The 20,703-nt window shown below is 44.1% G+C and overlaps 1 protein-coding gene across 5 annotated transcripts in view; it reads right to left on the bottom strand.

Moving 5' to 3' along the window:
- Positions 1–226: 226 nt before the first annotated feature.
- Positions 227–20,703, bottom strand: part of ZMIZ2 (zinc finger MIZ-type containing 2) — a 45,398-nt gene continuing 24,921 nt past the window's right edge. For all 5 annotated transcript variants that reach the window (XM_088443336.1, XM_088443333.1, XM_088443335.1 and 2 more), the window contains exons 3-19: positions 20,187–20,301; positions 19,748–19,953; positions 18,832–19,018; positions 18,356–18,619; positions 17,889–18,062; positions 15,301–15,375; positions 14,275–14,446; positions 13,727–13,868; positions 13,393–13,603; positions 11,122–11,227; positions 10,794–10,951; positions 10,569–10,636; positions 8,370–8,438; positions 6,776–7,020; positions 5,041–5,219; positions 2,210–2,410; positions 227–2,088 (exon numbers count right to left, since the gene is read on the bottom strand). In XM_088443336.1, coding sequence (XP_088299462.1) covers positions 1,981–2,088; positions 2,210–2,410; positions 5,041–5,219; positions 6,776–7,020; positions 8,370–8,438; positions 10,569–10,636; positions 10,794–10,951; positions 11,122–11,227; positions 13,393–13,603; positions 13,727–13,868; positions 14,275–14,446; positions 15,301–15,375; positions 17,889–18,062; positions 18,356–18,619; positions 18,832–19,018; positions 19,748–19,953; positions 20,187–20,301 — 2,680 coding nt within the window. In that variant the 3' untranslated portion in view covers positions 227–1,980. The remainder of the gene's footprint in view (positions 2,089–2,209; positions 2,411–5,040; positions 5,220–6,775; positions 7,021–8,369; positions 8,439–10,568; positions 10,637–10,793; positions 10,952–11,121; positions 11,228–13,392; positions 13,604–13,726; positions 13,869–14,274; positions 14,447–15,300; positions 15,376–17,888; positions 18,063–18,355; positions 18,620–18,831; positions 19,019–19,747; positions 19,954–20,186; positions 20,302–20,703) is intronic.

The raw sequence follows: 20,703 nt of genomic DNA on the forward strand, positions 1-20,703 counted from the left end.
CCATTAAAGTTGTGGTATATGTAAAATAAAAGGCTGTTGGAGTTGGGCGATATTAAGGTTGGTGGTGAGGGACAGATGAAGGCCTATTCCCTGTCTCAAGTGCTTAGTAAGGTCCATTTTAGGACAGCCTAGTCCCCAGTTGTAAAGAACGTCAAGTTCTGGGGACGGTCACAAGATCAGCGGCATCAATCAACATTTAAAAAAATAAAACTCCAAAAAAATGAAACAATTTCAATATATATATTTTTATTTCTGCAAAACGCACATAATTTCCAGCACATAGCACAAACCCTAGATATGTAAATAGAAACCCGACATTTAACCACCCCTCACCAGCGTGATTTCCCCTCCCCCCCCATCCCTTCCCTGGCCTGTTTGCTTGTGTCTGGAAAGAGTTAAATTATATTTGGCTTGCAATGTATTTGTACTTCGGTTGTTGAGGAGCAAGGGTGGGGACTTCATTTTACAACTGGCGCCACACCTCACGCAAAACTCCATCATGGCTTATTTAAAAAGACAATGCCTTTTTGAGGACAATTTTTTTTCTTTAAAACCAGAAACAAAAAAGTTATAAAATAAAAAAATAAATAAAAACTACTATGACTGATTGGTGTGTGTCTTTACAGCATCGCGTAATGTCCTACACCAGGTACAAATAAAATAATAAAAACCTGGGTTAAAAATAGTCACTGCCCTTCTGTGACTTAAAGTGCACCTGTCTCCTAAACCCAGTGGAGCAGCCATTTTGTGGGTTGGCCCAATATGCACTAGGACCCAGCCCATAAATTCACAAGAAACCTGTTCAAATCATTGAGGATCAATCCCTGTGCTTCATGCCTCAGTGATATCCCTCATGAGGAGCCACAGAAGGAATAGACACCCTGTGCCTCATGCCTTATTAATTTCACTAGGAATTAGTGGAATCACTATCAAAATGGCTGCCGCCACGGTGTGTAGATAACATTTGAACTTAAGATATTCAGTTACATGCTGTACCCTTCCCTCCGTCATGTGATATCACACAAAACACACATATATATATATATATATATATATAAATATATATTAATATACTGCATACAGATTGCCACTCTGCTGCAGAGCGAATAACGTAGATATTTCAAGGCTGCAGTCCCCCGTTTTATTGCATGTACAGTAGGTGATGCTGCCTGGGGTATTGAAGCTTTTATATTAGAAAAGAAAACATACAGCGACAAGGACACAGCACTACAGAGCGAAACCTCTGTATTATAGTTATATGTTGCAACGTTACCGCAGACTCCGGCAGAAGTTGTGGGAGCTACAATCAACTGTTACCCAAGAATCCTGCGGTATCCATTATAACCAAACCACCCTCCCACCCCACAAAGGAATGAGTTATGAATAATGGACCAGCAATAATATACATTTATACACACACACAAACAATGTATGTATTTTTACATTACAAATAAAAAGGAAAGTGTGTAGGATTACACACGCCTGCTTTGTGCTCTTAGCGTCCTGTGACAGAGGTCCCCGAATAATAAAAGAGCGCAACAACCCTGCAACCCGCAGGCTGGTACTTAGTGGCTAAGAATGTTTAAAAGGGGGACACAGACAAGTCGGCAGAGGCTGCGGGACCGCACGGGGCACCTTCACCTGACCCAGTAGGTATAAACTGGAGAAACATTGCTGGTTTCTTAAAGTGATGAAATCTGCAGATCTCCCTTTAAGAGTAGTCAACTATACATATTGGACTTTTGTAAAATAATGTGTATTGTGGGAAATAGTCTACGGGAGACACCCTCCAAGGCTGATGGAGCAGCACTGCAGGTTTCAAATAGTGCAATGATCTGAAATAGTCTGTATCCATCTATGGAGGCAAATCAGGCCATATCCAGATTGGGTCTTGTGTTCTGCAGCCCTCCCATCATCCCCTCTGGTATAAATTGGGTATGGAGAAAACATAAAAATGTATATAATGACGTGGAAGGACCATCAGTTATTCTCGAAGAGGGACAGAAGGTCGTCATTGCCACTGCTTGGAAGGTCCGGCGGTCCAAGGTAAGAGAGCAGCTCATCCGGGTTTGTCAGTTCAGGGAGAAGCTGGAATACAGAAAGAACAATCAGACAATGTAAAAAAAAAAAAAAAAAAATTAAAATAAAGATAATGAAGGTCGACAGGACAGAGGCAACAGAAAAGAGAGCGAGGGTGGAAATCTCTTACATCAAGTGAGGGTTCTGTTACATCGCCAGCAGCTGGCATTGACACTGAATGGTTGAATGCCAGGTCACTTCCGGGCTGAGCCAACGTTTGCCGTGGTTGATTCCGATGGTGAAGCTGCTGTGGTGACTGGCTGCTGAGGTTGGAGGTATGAAGTGACTGAGAGGGATTGTGTGATGCCTCAATCCTTCCAGTTGAAGGAACCTGTAATTACATGATGTGGAACATGTCTAAGGCACAGTTATAGTAATGGGATAGCCAAACCAAACGTTCCTTGTACTCAGTACAAAAGTCATCTATATATGAACCATAGCATTGTTTGCTGAATGACCGACAGTTAGCATTTGGGTTCTGTGGGCTTGAACAGTGTATTCATTAAAATGATCAATTTACTAGGAACCAGTGACGACATGTCAGGTACTTTGTGACCTCACTGAACCTTGGTAAATAATTAAGTTACATTCTCATAAATAATGACTCATCCTACAAATTAGCTGCCTGCTCGTACAGATGTGTCCTTGATCATCTAGCCTCAATATGTCATGCAGCGCCTGGCGTGAATGAGCCTCAGGTCCCATGCAACTCTGCTTGCGCCGATGCGACTAGGACGCACCAGGAGACTGTGCTAACTTGATATGCAGCACTTGTATATCTTTGTGCGACGGAGACTGTAAATGGAACTTGGCGTGGAAAAAAAAGCTGTGGCCGCTAAACTGTAGCACTTGGCATGTTGATTGAGAGACTCAGTCGCACACAGATATACCAGTGCCACATATCAAAGTAATCGGCAGTCTCCTGGTGCACGTTGCGCTTCGACTTAGATTCATTTTTGGCAAAAAAAACAAACAGATGCCCGGCACGGTCTCATGGGACGAGGCGCGCAGTGAGGGGCTGTTTGGCGCGACTGCAGCAAAGACAGGTGAGGTAACATCTGTAGGTAGTGAGTACACTTTAATAGCTCCTGTAAAAGGCACGAGTATATGCCTATTCCTTTCTGCTCTAACAAATACACAGATCTTACTATGCAGACACTCAGTTGTCTATCTACACAGAAGCAAATCAAGATCAACACGACTCTCAGCAGCAATGAGTCCAGATACCCTGTACAGGGGCTCAATCACTAAACACACACAAAATAATGAATCCTTTATTCGGAGCCTCGGCTAGTTGGTGCAGGTACACCAGCCAGTTACTTGTACTGTCAGACCAGACAAGTATAATGAAGGTCGGATATTCATGGCTTTGATTTGGCAACATAGAGAAATCACTGTGCCCGGAACCAGCTTCAGACTGGTCAATCAGCAAAGCTGCCAGCTTCACCCAGAGATTTCGGCTGACCACTAAAGCTCAGTTTATAGACAGTTTGTAATAAAGGAGACTACCAAGTCAGGGATGTTACCAAGTCCTCCTCACATAGAAAGGGACATTACCTATGGGTATTTTTCAGGGATAAGAAAAACTAAATGCTGTAGTAGCAGGAAGCTTACACTAAAATAATACTTGAACTACCGTGGTTGGTCACTTTAAACAAATTTCGCCCCCACAGCTTCCAAAAAATAATACAAAGCAAATTTCCTTATAACACTGTATTACGCTTTGGGAAACATGCTAAAACGACAGATTAGCGAAATCATCCAGATATTCCCAGCAATACATTTTTCTGCCACCAGATGGCGCTTTGAGAGATCCATACAGTACCTCAGATGGATGGAATGTACTGTATGCAGCACAGACAAAATGTGTGCTGCAAATAAAAGTTACCATGTTCGTGTCGGACCTTAAATGAATGACAGCATTTGTGATCTGATCGCTTAGGGACAAAACTTGATTTACAGAGAGCTGCAAGGGATTGACAGTTACCTTCCCTCAAACCCCAGATCACCACCATATATGAGCCTGGTGCCACAAATTCTACACAAGTACCAATAAAGAATACTGTAGTCACACAATGCATGGGACAACTGTACGTATGAGCTGCACAGGGACAATGATAAATACCATAAAAACAAGTACAGATTCCATACATAGAAGTTGAACATAACTGAATAAATAATTTTAATAAAATTGCAGCATGAAACCTAATCTGTAAAAGCGGCGCAGTAAGCGATGGGACAGACATGAAACGTAAGGTGATAACGACGCAGGCAGCCTGGACCAGCACTCCTCACCCCTGTCGCACGTGTCATCATGACATCACAGGGAGCAGGAAGACGAGAGCTAGGTATGTCCTCCTTCACGTGCCTTTCTAAGTGGCAGGGGGGAACTCCAGGCACCCACTTTTGCACACCCCTCATGACGGTCAACCCTAATGGCTACTTGAATACGCCCCATTTTTGTTGTATATAAACATAGAAGAATTTAAAATAGGGGATTTACCTTATAGGGTGGAACAGTCAGACAACTATAAATTTCCCAGATAGAGTTATGCATTAACAGTACCGGGGCAAGAAAATACCAGAGGACTGTGGTAAAAATTCTCACACAACTGATCAGACAGAGCCCTTGAAAATATTTTTATTAATATTTACTTATATAGCAACAGCAACATTTCGTTGCGCTTTACAATTGAGAACAACACACTAAATTTGTCTGCTCATATTATCGGTGGAGAAGCACTTTAATAATAAGCAGTCTTAGAATTTAGCAGCGAGAATGTAGAAATTACCCGCTACAAACCACTTGCCTCCATTTTCCAACATTCTCCTTTATTTGTTTTTTTAATTTAAATCACCAGGATAAATAAGTAGAAAATAAATCAGACCCCCAACCAAAGCGACAAAACAATGCATAGCAAACACACAGTAAGCTGCAACCATTTACTCCTAGTACTTCACCTGTCCAGTCATTGGGGGGCCTCCAGTCTTCTCTTGGCTCATCATTGAGCTTGGAATGTCAGACTGATAGGAGATGGGCGGAGGACCATTGGGGGTGAAGTCATTCATTGTGGGGGTGCTGGGGTTGGAGGAAGGGAATCCGCCTTCAGAAAACGCACCAGGATTCTGGAAAGCTGGACCTAAAACGGGAGTAAATTACAGCCTGATTATTGGGTACCTGTGTATCACCTGTGCCCCATACTCTACTAGCGGTAATCTGAAACATTAAGTTCACTTCTCTCGTTTTACGTCTTTTCTGTGCTAGAAATAAACTGAATGAAGAGTCACCAGGTGAGGGGGCAGGGGTCAGCTTCCAATGTTACCTGCCTTACACTGCTATTAAGAGTAACAGCTGCTGATAACCGATATCCGATATCCCCAGAAGAGGCCGACTACTTATGACCAGAATAGGTAAACAGATATTTTGCTTACAATATGTCCAAATAACACAAATAAAGCCAGTGGCACCTGCTATAATACAATTGGCAGCTGTCCCTTATTACAAGGGATAGAATCAGGTTTAATATCCTTGTCTCGAACCCCTTAAAATGTCCCTATTTTCATCAGCATTTTCAAAAATTGACCAAATGCACAATACAATTCCTTTTTCATGCAGGTCAAAAGTCATTTTTACCCTCTGTCCTTAATTTCTGGGTTTTTTCCAGTGGATATATATTTAAGAACGGTATTTAAAAAAATAAATAAATAAAAAAGTGCATGTATTCCAACGAAATTCAGTAAACCAGGCACGTTTGGGATAACAGCGATGTTCTGGTCTGCGGAGACCATTTTATTCTACGCAGACCAGATCATCACTGTCCTGCGCTATATTTATTACGTAATTCTTCCTAAAATAGAAAAGGCACGGTATAAACGAGTGGTGCCTCATGTTTAAAGAACTTTAAACTACACATGTTTCTTAAAAGAAAGATATATTTAGTCACAAAAAGCCGAGCCATAGTACAGTACAGGAAGGGGTATACAAGACTTGTGAGGGGCCGCTGGTTCCAATTAATAGAATACCAGTCTATGAAAAGATTGTTTAATCTGGAATATAGATCTATGCAGAGAATGTTATTTGGGGACTGCCAGCTAAATACTTGTACGAATAATACAAAAAGTCTAAACAAAAATGAATGCAAAAAAAAAAAAACACAAGAAAAGAAACCAATCGTGTAGCTACACATAGGGATATATTTAAGGTCGATTTTAACAGATTTAAAAATCAATTAACATCGATGTTGTGTTTCTAGAGCTAAATCACACATTTACTGACAATTTTTTTATTTGGTTTTTTAAGTATTGGTAAATGTGTGATTTTGCCCCATAAACATAACATAGATGTTGATAGACTTTAAATCGATCAAGATTGACCTTTAGTAAATATACCCCATAGTGTAATTAAAAGAGTAACACATTATCCTCCAGCTCATGAGTTCCTACTATACAATACACTCATCCAGCTAATTTAGAGCCACTTAAAAGGAAAAAAAAAAACAAAGATAATGAATAAAGTGATAGGAAATGTAAAAACATAAAAGAATCCAGAAAACAATCCAAACTAATCCAGTTATGACAAAATGAGAAAATATTGATTAGTCGTGTTAAATCTCTGGATTGTATTATTGCATTATATAACTTATTAGTATTGTTATTAATGTATTATGCCGCAGCATTAGTAGCATTTATTACCCACCCTGTTGGCCACTGTAGTCTGGTCTGACGCCGCCTCCTGACTGCATACTATTGAAGGGGGAAGAACTCGGGCCTAGTGCAGCTATCATTTCCATGACATTCGGCATCACCATGTGGGCCGGGCTCAGACTTCGACAGCGCTTGAGAACCGGCCCATCCGACTCTTCCTTTATGTGGGTGTCTGGCTTCACCGGAACTGGTTTCCAGCAACACGAAGGATCAATAGTAATCTCTTCATAATCAGAGCTGGGCGGCAACATAAGACAAGAAGTGGAACCATAATGAATAATTCAGTTATAAATATTAACCTGTAGAATACATGTAACTGTACCAAATGAAATTGAGTATTTTTTGTAATCTAGATCACACATTACATTATAGATCTAATACAGTCAGATATTGTGAAACATCTACAAATGTATATATTAAGCTTAGCACAACACAGATTTTAAAGTAGAATTACTCCGCAGTTTTGATTTGTTGTAGCATTTTCTTTCAGAGGTTGCCCAATTCTAATTGGCCATATTCTCTGAAAGTCTCTTGTGCATTGGTGTATTTATAATAAGTGTGGTGCACACGTTCCCCTGGGTCCAGGGCAGCCCAAACCGCACACCCTGCACCCATAATTATACTTACCACTCCAGAGTCCCGCGATGGTCGGCACTGCAGTACAGCAGAAATCAGTGGGAAAAATGGCATGGCGGCCATTTTCCCAGTGTTTTGCGCATGAGCAATAGATTAGTCTCCAAGATCGTGGCATGGGCGCCATGTTCTCGGAGACCTGCATATGCGCTATGGACTTTTGCACAAAGCCAGAGTCACCTGCGCTGGCAGAGAGCAGGAGTGCCCGCACGGAGCTTGCACACAGGCCTCTCTTAAATCGTCTCTGCCCTAGCGCATGATGTGAAGCAGGAGAACTACTGCCCATTTAGTAGTAAAGTGAGTAGATTAGCATTAATCATGATCTTATAAATAATCGACACTCGACACACAACACAGCATCCCCCAGGCCTCAGACATATTACATGGAGTAGCTTTACTCCACATTATGATGTTTGACAGTGGATGTCCCATATTAATCGTATCATTTACATGGCGCAATCTATTTTTAGGCAATTGCAGGTTAACGCAGGCTTCTGATTCTTATCCTTTATTTAGTGCCACTCATTTGCAAAGAGCTGGGTAGAGAGTAGAGGTCATTCATTGCATGTGCGCACACTACTGACCACAATCATTTGCTCCAGCAAACTGCAGAGCGCTATACAAACCAAACAGGTACTACATATACCTTGGTTATGCTTTGGTGTGCATTAGTACTCAGTGCGTCCATTTCTAGTAACGTCTTCTTGTCTGACAGATGTCAGAGCTCTCTGTGGTGTCATATTTACTTTTAAATAAAAACTTGCACCCAATCCTATGTACATACTGTAGATGCAACAGACGGTTTTTGTGCCTGTCCCTAGAGGCCCTTACAGACTGACAATTTATTTTGGATACAACAGGTTCAGTAAGATACAGATCATACACAAACACCATACAAATAGAATTAGCACATATTACACATATACAGCCTAGCGCTATTACATAGTACTCACTTCTGGATATACAGCAGAGTTCCCAGCATGTACTGGTCAACTTCTAACCCTTCCAACAGGGCGGTTTTACTGCAAAAGGTCAAAAATAAAAATCAGATTATCCAGGAGAGGGGTGGCCATACAATACTATGGGACGTTTAGCTCAGCAATCATCTTACTACCTGACACGGAACACCTACATAGGAGACTAACTTTAATTACATGAAAGATACATTATTGAAGGACAATGTTTCCTGGTAGAAGCCGAGCTTTTTTTGGAAAACTAAAAATAAAATGTATTTGTGAATGTAAAGTTTAGGTGTATAATCAAAAAGCTTTAGCGGTTACACTCTGGGGCCCATTTATCAACGAGTTTTATCAGATAAGTTTTAAAATTCGTTGTGTATGATAGGAGCTGATTGGCTGGAGCACCATATCTGTCATCTGTTTGAAAAATGACAATTGGAAGCGGATTGGCTGGAGCATCATTTACCACATGCAATGAGTTTTAAAACTCATTATGTCTGATAAAACCGGTTGATAAATGGGCTCCTCTGTTCCTCGTTATTCAGATCTAGCCAAAGCACTACGATTCCACATGTTAAAGAGAATATTTTGTTATTCATTGGAATTCAAATACAAAAACTTAAAAAGGTGCCCATCCACTAGAAGATAGGCAAAAGACTGCACAATTACGACATTGTAATTGTGCAGTCGTTTGTCAGTCTGATGTGCCTACACTGAACGAGCAGTCGTTCAGTGCAGGCTCATCAATCATCTGCAAACATGCTGAACCTGACGTTATCGTCAGGTTGTCCAGCATGTTTGCCCGATGATAGATGTCTAAATGACCAGCGGGAGCGCACATCGCTGGTAGTTTTAGACATTTTTGCAAACTATTTATGAACGATATCGTTATCGTTCAACTTAATAGTCTAGTGGATGGGCACCTTAAGGAACCAGTGAACAATCACTAAAAGAACACATTGAGAGTGATAACAAATAAAGGTTTGGTTGGCTGGGAAATATGTATTTTATCTGGATATCTGTGGCACCATCTAGTGTCTGTAGGAATGTACTGCATGTATGAAACAAATACACCTCTGTATCCTTTATAATGAGCAGCTTTATATATCATACGTTTACACTCCTACACATCTAACTAAACGTTAAGTTTTGATGAAATTAGGAAAGTGTATTATAAGGAATAATGCATCCTGCAGCCTCTGATCACCGAACTCTATCATAATGGCCCTCATTCAGAGGCGGTCGGAGGATGCAAGCGGTCGCTCAGAAACTGGGCGGCCGCTTGCATCCTGACCGGCCGCCTCTGTTTCGGTTGTTAGGCTGTGGCTGTGATGGTCGCGATGGTCATAAGCCCCGGAGAGCTTCTGGCTCTGTCACTAGTGATGTCAGTGGGGCCTCCCCCAAACGGCAGGCGTTCCCATGGGAACGCCTCCGTTTGGGCTGCCACTTCCCCGGCCCGCCTTCCAAACGGGGCGAGCTGTCAATCAACATCGACAGCTCGCCCCGTTTGGAAAGAGACCCGCTACGACCGGCGCTGTCGTAGCGGGTCTCACGCATGCGCACGAAGGAGCCGGCTCCCTCGTGCACATGCGCACTGAACAAACATCGAGGCGGCCATGCGGTCGTAGACCGTACGGCTGCCTCTGAATGAAGCCCAATGTCCTTGTAAGGTTGGGGCACATTCCTATATACTTAGCGATAAAGTCTTAAAATAGCTGACACATTAATAATCCTTGCGGGAAAAATAGACTAAAAGGGATTATTTAGATATGGTGCAAAAAGCAACCACATGCTGTAACACATAGCAACTAATCACATTGAAGCTATCAGCAGTCTAAAGCTGCCTAATGGAACCCAGCTTACAGTAATTAATACTCTACAAGCTAGCGGGCTGCTAGGAGTTACAGCAGGTGTCCTAATTACATGGTTTTATTGAGTAAATAAACCGTTAAAGGGGTCGTGGACTTTAAATATGAGCAGAACTAAAGCAGCTCACTTTCCAATAAGTCCTTTGGTTAGAATAGATGGTGGATCTACGGCTATCTTTGGTAAGAGATGTAATTTAAACAGCGTTTTATTTTTTTAATTGAAAAGTGCATTATTGCACAGGAAAACTTTCATGTCTAACACAGAGTTTCATACTCAGCAGCAGCAAAAGGTGGGAGAACAGGGACATGGGGACATGACACCTACTTGCACACGGGGCATCTCCAGGTCCCTCGCTCGCAGTTCAGCTGCAGGTAGGATTCCAGGTCAAAACACTGAGGAGGAAGAGGAACACGTAAGGGAAAATATAGACTAAGAACAGGATATACTCTGCAGAAAACACAGCAGAGATGAAGACTGTGCCATAAAGAGGACAAAGTGATGGAAGATCAGGGAAAATATATGGAGAAAAAGATTCTGCATCCCAAATACCTGGATGTGACGACAATCGTGGCCCCTGGCAGGAAGCTGAATTCTCCTGAAGGTGATTGGACATTTTAGAGACACCTTAATAGCCGTCTGTTCCACCCCATCCTCCCCATTAGGACCGGGTGTCCCAGGGATACTGCCGCTGCTGAAATTTCGTTTAACTGGGGATGAAATCAACGAAGAGAGGGTGAACAAATGGAGTGTGACACAGAGGAAAAAGGAGAAGAGAAAAGGATGAAGAATAAGTGGGAGAGGAACGTACAGCGCCGGCCGTGGAGGCAGAAAAGCAAGGAGTGGGAAAACAGCTGTGGCCCCGGAGCCAGGATCTTACTTTTTGTGATGCAATGCTCTGCAGGGAGCAGCCTCTTCTTTATCAGGCCCTGCAGGACAGATCTTACAGATGGTCGGTGAACCAATTGCAGCACAAACAGGTGAGACTGTAATGGAAATAGACAGTGTTCTGTTAATACCATGCACCTTGCATGCTCTCTATTACATTAAGTACAGGCATGTTCTAAGATCAGCTTTGTACAGTTACCAGGACTCTCGATTTGGTGCTTACTGCACTGAGATAGCCAGGTTGCAGTGCCGGATTTTACCTAGGGGCTGTAGTGCTGCATCTCCCACCCCCTTTCTTAGTAAAATTTGCCACCTCCAGTCAGCCAGTTGGAGTCCATGCACTGGCAGTGACTTCCCATGGGAAGCACCAACTAATCACACACAGGACAGGCAGTGCCAGGAGGAGATGCTTTGTCTCCCAGGGACCGCGTTCTCCCAGGAACGCGATTAGAGAGCGTGCTTGTAGTGGGAAGCCACTCCCTGCCTTTACGTTGGCACTACCTGGCGAGGAATCTGTGCGCCTGTCTGCCAGTGTTTGTGCACATGTGCTGGGTCCCCACGCCTGCCCGATCCATTGCTCATGTGCGGTGGGGACCTGGCAGACGCTGAAGCACAGACAGCCCCATCATTATAAAGGCTATGAGCTGCCACATGTAATAAATAAATAAAAATCAGAACTATTTTTGGATGGTGGCCAGATGTGTTACAACACACGCTTAAATTAGAGTTTTGACATTAAGACACATGTACACGTCATACACTTAAGGAAAGCGTTCAATAAACGTTATACTACGAATTGGAATGTTCCTCCTGTTCTATAGGTCCCCAGTGTATGTACTGGGTCAGCCATGTTCTCCTCTAGCTTCTACAGACGCTCACTTGTTACAAACAGGCAGCAGTATTATCAAACCGTTTCCCCAATGCAGCGAATGAGGAGGTGACTGGGGGAGGGGTAGACAGACAGAAGCTGCCAGCCTGAAACTAGCAAATGTCAGTAGGAGCGTTATGACTAACGCTACAGACATAGCGGGGAACCAATGGATTAGGAAGAAACCAGGAAAACTTAAGTTTCTCCCAAAATTATACTTTAGTAGCGGGAGTGGGCAAATGAGACACCAGGAGTGTGTGTTGCCGGCAGATTGTCCTTTCGTCCCGATTAAATCGGAGGCAATTATCTCCAAGTGTAACCCTCTCATCATGAAGCCGCTACACTTACAGTCCAACGCAGCATCATTGCCCAATCATGGAACTCTGGTGAAATTCTAACCAGAGTGCAATTCCCGCTCATATATGGCCTGATATTACTCCACCCAATCTTTGCCATACATTTTTCTGCAACACTTCAGTGGCTGCATTAGGGCAATGACACAATCCCTAGTATTCCAGACAGAAACCATCACACACACATGAATTATTAGAACAAATACGAAGTGCAGAACACACAGCTTTGTTAGTCCTCTGGTTTCAGCAATAATCCAGCACCCTGTACTATTTGGAAAAAGCACCAGGGGGCGCCAGAGCTGTTGGATTTTATTGCCCCCTTTTTCCCCTATATACAATGATCGGTAGGTCCTCTAAGTAAGCGGTCACAGTAAACTTCTGGCAGCTCTATATGTAGTCAAGTGTTACATGAAATGGTAGGAGGCGGCAGGGGTGGGAGGATAAACAGCAGGAATAACTAGTCGGCAACTAATAGATGTCCAATGTGTAGTAAAATCCTAGTGCGCACCTTATGTAAGATCTTACATTTATTTTCCGCTAAATAGAACCTGCCACAAATAGAAAATGGAGCCATTCATTTTGTGAGCTGCAAACAGGACGTAGCCTCAAAAGTCGCTGGAAGTAAAAGTAGCCTATGAATATTAGTCAGGCCTCATTATAAATTAGTCAAGCAGTAGACCAGTCACTGGATCCTGGCAAACCGATAAGGAGGATGCTGACTCCACCCACAACAGGGCTGACACCACATTGTGTGGGGATTAAGGATCTACATTAAATTTTCTTTCAACATATAGGTTGGTGTGCTGGTTTGGTTACCACTCCCATTTAGTCACACCAGAGTTCTGCAACCTTTTGTAGTTCCTGCCGCAGTGGAGTTTTTTTTTTTTTTTATATAGAGAATAAGACTTTATAATACATCCTGAGTAAAGAAGACTGTTCCCTCTCAGTAGACTGGAGACCCTCCTCGCTCAGCCATTACATTATCCCATAGCAGGGCTCTGCTCCCTCTTCCCTTCCCACCGAAGGCCCTTACTGTACTCACACAGCAGCAGGCACTGACGGTGATCTGGATGCTGTTCCGGCCTGGCTGACACACGTGTTTCAGGTAGAGAGGCTTGTGGGAGGTCTTGTTGTCACCACGCTCGATGATCAGAGGTGTGGAGTTCACGCTGACCTGGACAGAGCACGGCCAGTTTGTGTTCATCTGTCGATCCTCGTGGTGATAACATTTAAACTGCAGCTCGAGGTCAGGCCTGAGGTCAAGGGAAAAAAGTTTAACACTAACACAGGAATAGCAACACCGGGTGCACACAGCCATTGAGAGCAGACTCTTTCACATTACCAGTCCACGTGAGAAGATCGCTGCTTGGACGTACCTCATCATGAGCGTCTTGTACACAGACTCCCGCAGGTGGTACACGTGGTTACTGACTGCCAGGTTATGCTGCAATCTGAAAGGTTCTAGCACAATCCCATCTCGCACAGGGAAGGTCAGGCGCAGCTCGTCATTGGAACCACCTAAGGGAATACATTCAGAGCAACGTTACTCGATTTTACCACCTCATTGCAATATCACTGGTGCTAAATTCCTGCAGCCATCATGTATAAAGCTCCAACATATTAAGTACCGCTGAACACCAGGGGGGGGGTGATCATAAGCCACATAAATAACACACAATGGCATGAAACAGAAGGCACACAAATGAGCTTACAGTCTAATAGGTGCGGGGTACAACTGACAATGTAGAGGGGTAATAACTACTGTAGGTGTTGATGAGTGAGCGGTGGAAGGCGTTATTTGCCCTCAATAAAGCCCCAAATGGCAACGAGCACTTTGTTCAGCTGTCTAATACAGCTGGCAACAAGGGCAGCCCTTCATCATCCATACCAACTAAACCCCTGGGCAAATACATCTCAAACCCACCTGTGGGCGACTGGTGCAAGGAGTTGTGCGGAGGTTTGACATCGGGCAGGAAAGGGGACTTGACATCTTGGCCAGGTGACAAGTACGGTGGAGCGCTGCTTCCAGGAGTCATGGGTGGGGTGGGGTTCCCTGGCAAGGGCGAGCTGGGATACCCAGGCATGGAGCGTCCTGGCTGCAAATGTAAAAATAAAGATATAATAGATGACATTATTTTTTAATGTTAACACCTCCACAGTAAAACCCACTGATCCAGTACACAATATAGGGGCTGATTCAGAGATGGACACTATAGCACAGCCGCTGCGCAAAATTATGCAAAAGCAGCAGAAGGCATCTTAAGGACGCCCACTGCCAGCTTCTCTGATCCGCTGCTGCGTCAGAAGAGGCAGCATCCGATCAACTGGGTGACCAGCCGATCTCTCACTAACTCCCAGGTTACTCAGGATATCCGGGTAAATCACGCTGACGGGGACAATGAAGCTGCGTGCAAGGAGGCAGCCATTGGCTTCGACACAGCCAGAAAATGGGTTAGACACCCTCCCCATTACCACCCCCAAACCCCAGCAGGATGTCCATCATGCTGCAGCTTTTGGGGCACTGCGACCAACATCAGAGAAACAGATCTGTACATGTGCAGTGCGATATCTGGTCAATATCCCGGCACATGAGCTGCCGGCGCTGAGAATACCAGCACCGGCATCCCGAAGGCAAGTAGCGGGGTTAGGGGGAGGGTTAGAGGTTTAGGCACTGGGGAGGGAGGGTTAGGGGGTAGGAGAAGGGTTAGAATACCTACCGACAGGTGTCAGTATCCTAACCCTGTCGAGATGCCGGCATTGGGATTTTGACCAGGGCGCCGGCATCCCGTACCCATCCGAGCAGTGCTGCTCCTGCACAACTGCAGATCCTTAAACATGGGATATTTATGTGAATCTCTGAATTAGGCCCATAGTACCAGGTTTTTCACAGATGTAAAAAAGAAACCCAAGCAAACAACCCCCCCATAAATAACGATAGGTACTTTCTCACCCCACTCATCGTCTGATTATACGTGAAGTTTCCCCCATTGAAGTTATTGCTCTGCCCGTTGTATTGATCCGTGAGCTGAAGAGAAACAATATTAGGTATTGGGAGTGAGACAGTGCCTCGCAGAGGAGTAGGAATAGGCCAGCAATACAGAGACAGACACGGTAGTGGTGGAAAGTGACTGAACAGAACGCACACAACACATCACTTGAAGGGAGAAAAAGGTAATAATAAATAATAATAAGCAGAGGCAACTGTGTATTTTCACTTGTTCCTCTGTACTCTGCTACTGCAAAACATCAGAACCAAGCAAGGGCCCAATCTTACAAATGTTTACACAAACACACACACACACACACACTTCTCCCAGCAATAAGCGTTCAATAATGTTCAGATGGATCTAGGTAGTACAGTACAGTACTAGCTCACTGCTACAGTCTTCCTCCTGATTAGGAGAAGATCATTGTGGTCAGAGACCTCCCTGTACTCGGGGTTAGACAGCTAATCATCTGTGACAAGCTCCCAGCCCCCCTTCTATCAATATTATAGAGAGCACTTGTACAGAAAGATTGTATATGCAGATGTCCTTTATCTATTCTCTGTGCGTTACACAGGGCACATGAGTCAAATGAGTCTCGTTCGCAATGCGATGCAGACTTTGCTGAGTAAAACGATATGCGGCATGTGTATGTTCTGTGTGCGGCCCAGTCTGTAGAGTCTTCACAGCGGAACGTGGTGTGGAGTCCAGCTGCTGACACTGTAACGTAGCATTTCCTATACAGATACAGCGGCACTCGCACACAGAACATACACATGCAGCATAGCGACGAGACGCTCGGCATGAGTAAACACTCACTGGACTAGGAGCGACTGTAAGGGCTGTGTAACACGACTGCAGGAGACACATCTGTATTAGGAGTTGTACAAAGGCCAATTAAAAAGTAAGTAACATAGCTATGTATAACTATGCATGCTGATCCAGTGCTTTAGTAGCATAGATGCAATCAAAAATGCGGAGCAATGTACTTTATGCAATTTATTGTAACCTCATTAGATCTCATCCGCGAAACAACGGCTATTACTATTAATTATCAAGGGTAGGAAACAACCCTTCTCAAACAGGTAATGATGCAAAACACTGTGTGGTTACAGGGGTAATTTCCAGGCTTACTTCCCTCACAATTCTCCTTGCTATAGGACTTGCTTCTTTATATGCCCAAGGACAATAGTCCACTAAGAAACACCTGTGTCCTTGAATTGGGTCTACGCTCTACCTTGAGGGCTCTCTTTTTGCACATTGGTATTCACATGGCAGGAGTAACCATATGAATGGTTATAAACATAAGGCTAAATACTAGTGTCAATCTGCAGAGAGATTGTATTATGGGTTATCATCATAGGCGTGCGCAGAAGCTGGCACAGGGGGTTCCGCTTCAGCACTTCCCCCTCCACCATGTCATGGACTTCCCTGTTCCAACCTCCCTCCGAGACATACACTACTCACCTGAGCGGTAGTGTATATGTCCCGGAGGGAGGCGGGGACTGGGTAATCCATGAATCAGGGGGATGTGCCGAAGTGGCGCTCCCTGTGGCGGCTTCTGTGCACACCTATTTTTATTATCCTATATATCTGACAGTACAGGGCAATCAGAAAAAAAAGTTACATCTGCCCGTGAGCCAGTGGAGCTCACAATCTAAGTTACAAAATGCAAGCGTAGAAAACCAATAGCCAAGTAGAAGTCACAAGCCAAATGTCTGAAAGACGTCAACCCCCGATACAGCAAATAGAAGCTGGCCCCTCCTCTATTGTTGACCAGTTATTTTATATAGCGCACACATATATGCCGCAGCGCTTTACAGGCCATATTTCGCTATTCACACCTGTCTCTGCCCCAGTGTAGCTTTACAGTCTATGTTCCCTACCTTCCATTTTTTGCTGGGATCCAATTAACCAATCAGTACATTTTTGAAGTGTGGGACAAAATCAGAACCCGGAGGAAACCCACGGAAGCACGGGGAAACTATACAAACTACCTCAACCCTTTACATCGCTACTTGTAGCTGGCAGCTGCCATAACAGGGGAGGGTAGAATCCATCCAATAGAAACACTCCAGAGAATACAGTTCCCAGCCAAATTTACAAGTCTCTAAAGTAGGAGGTCATTCATGTTTGTTTAAATAAAATATATAAGTCCTACATAACAATGTGCATTATTTCCCATGACTTGGCATATGTCATATGTCTTTGACCATCCCTGTAATACAGTGTTCCCGATGTACCAATGATTGTTGGCCATGTTGTAAGTGATGCTGTGCAAAACTCTGCTCTCTGTACCACAAGTCCCTTGCTCTATGTAAGCAGTCTCCAAGCAGAACCAGCCCGCATGGTACAGTTCTCTCTCACTGCAGGAGAGGGTAAGAGCAGCACCTTGTACACAGTGTAATAAACGTGTATTGCCACTATTATATGCTCATTTGTAAGTATTCTATTATGAAACAAAAAAAAAAAAAAAACAATGATAAAAGACTGTGGGAAGACACACAAGCAGGATAAAGAGTAAGGATGTTGTATATATTAGAAGATCACTTACCTTGTAGTAATGTCCCCCAGGACCCGCCTGGGGTATGTACTGCGAGATGTTCTGCTGCACACGGTGCCCAGGATAGGATGGGGATGGGGCAGATTGTTGAGGGGCAGAGGGTGCATACTGTGCTGCGTGGGGTGGGTACTGGCCACCTTGTATGTATTGTTGAGGTGCATAGCCCTGTGGACAAAGTAACCAAACAGAACCTCATTATTATTAATTTCATCTATAGGTAGAGTGCCTCAGCGGTTACTGCATAGTTATCACATGACCGTGCATTCATCATATTTATATTGCAAAACGATCACGTAAATAAAAAAGTATGAGTCACACTACAATGCACCAGGAAGATCTCACAGAAATTTGGTTGCGACACAGACATTATGGCATGTATACAACTCTGTCCATAAAATCTGTGCACAAGTCCACGCCATGGGTATTCAGATGGTGCAGAACTCAGAAGCCAGCGTCACCTCATTGGAGTAGGTCCTTTTTACTCCCTGTCGTTGTATCTGCTGGCTTTGGAGCTGCCCGGGGTATCCATGCGGCGGAATCCTTTGTCCAGTATACACCGGATTCATGCTCGGTGCTCTTGCAGAGTTCATCCCCATTTGAGCCATGCCTGCAGCACCCATGACTGAACCCATGGCCCCGGAATTTATTCCACCCTGAATGGATGGCCCTCGGGGCCCGGAGTGAGGCAAGAATTGGCCACCAAAATTATGAGAAGGTCCCACCTGCATAGAGAAGAAAACGGCCATTAAAATCATAGGGAGATTTATCAAACCTTCTAGAGAGGACAACTGGAGGTGTTGTATATAGCAACCAATAAGGTCGCTATGGGCAACACCACCACTTAATAAATCTTCCCATAGTTCCCTGTCGTTCATATGAACATACAAAAATTGTTAGAGAGCACGTTGGGTCCTCAAACCGCCCCACAACTCACCCCTCCATATTGGTTCATTTCTTGGCTCTGTTTCTCTTGCAGTGCAGCCACTGTTGCCGTTGCAGTCGCTGTTGCTGTCGCTGCCGCCACCGCAGCTGCGGCGGCCGCCTGTGTAAAGTCTGTCGGGCCGCGGCCAGAGTGTTGAGGCATGCCCATCCCACCTCCAGCTGTGGGGCCCCCGGGATAACTGCCAGTAACAAAAATGGTGTAAACATCCATGGAGTAGAAAAGGAGGTTACAGCTTACACACATACATGTTGTCATTAGTAGCTTCATTAGCAAAGAGGAACTAATGGATGATCTGAAAAATTTTAAAGTACCTGCAATTACTTCCACAAAATGGAATCAATTAAGAACCAGTGGCTGAACAGGCTGCATTCTCAATGTATTGGTTCAGTCCAAAAAAAATGTCTGCCTCCACTCTGTGCAGGCAGTGGCTGCAGACCATCTGATTTTAGACCTCTCACTAACAAGATCATAATCTCCTTTATCTGAGCACACTTTCTAGAGACATGGCTACTGTACATGAGCAGTATACCTGTCCCAACACAGAGAATTCTATCCAGCGCGCTGCACGGAATATTGGACTCTGTACATGACACAGACTCTGCACCATTACAATACAACTGTACTTTGCTACAGACTGATCAGAAGTAAAAATAACTGAAAACACATAAAACCAATGCACAGGATGCAAGCACATGCCTTTCTGAGATCTGTGCAAACACTGACAGCCTCCTCCTGGGCCTCTATTGCTGTATATAATAAAGAGTAGGGTCTGCAAGAGGTGGGGAGCCCATCGGTAAGAAATCATTACAGGAGAAGCAGAGAATAGGGAAGGAGTATAGCTTTGTAGGCTTAATATACATATAGCCAGCAACACTAAATATAGAACACTAAACAATGGTTGTTTTACCTATTTGTATATGCTGACCCTCCTGGATATCCACCACGTCCGTACATGCCCTGCTGCAGATAAGCCTTTCCAGCACCACCTTCAGAATATGCCTGCTGGCCAATGTATTGAGGGTTTCCCATTCCCCCATTATTGCCAGCCAGCCCCGGCATGACTCCGCCTCCTGTGGGGCCACCGCTGGGCACCATGGGATTCCCAAGGACCTCCTAAGAGAGAATGTCAGATGAGCGATATTTCAGAGGTAATTAAATTATAGAGAAAATTAGGTTTTATGGTGCAGTTTTCAGATACAGCAGGCCTACTAGTGAGGAGGAGTGCGTGATGCAAGCAAGATGATGCCTAGAGGGTTAATCAGAGTAATGCTGGCCAGGTCCTGAATGGGGGGAGTGGCTAAGACTGTGCATGCCAACGTGCTCCGCCTCCTGTGACATCATGTTACCTGGCTCTGCGACGTGTTGCTCAAACCCCAGACGGTGGTTACTACGGAGAGCGATCCTGCAGCCTGATTGGTGTTTGGTTGCCAGGGAACAGACTCGTATGCAAATGAACCATCACTGTTGAGGGCAGAGGCGGGAGTTATTGGTGAGCGCACAAACCAGAGGGAGAACGTTTTAAATACAAGGGATACATGAGACACACAGAAACAAGAGGCAGACATCACTTACGCTGAGATGCAAGAGAATTCGCGTCCTCACAGACACTGCATGCATCAATGTAAAGCTCTGTACCAACAAGTCTTTTTTTTTTTTTTTGCATGTCTCACATACACAGAAAAAAATACAAATTTTAGAGCCAAAAACTTAACACACTACAGGAAATTAGTCCCATGACTATTTTGATGCATTCCTGCAATCTTTATAGGGAACTCTGTTCCACAAATAATTTCTTGCAAGAAGCTGGTTCTGCTTACTGACATACCAGGACCATGACGTGTATACAAAGGAGAACCAAAATAA

This window comes from Taudactylus pleione, unplaced genomic scaffold, assembly GCF_031769625.1.
Source record: "Taudactylus pleione unplaced genomic scaffold, aTauple2 ptg000329l, whole genome shotgun sequence".
Taxonomy (NCBI): domain Eukaryota; kingdom Metazoa; phylum Chordata; class Amphibia; order Anura; family Myobatrachidae; genus Taudactylus; species Taudactylus pleione.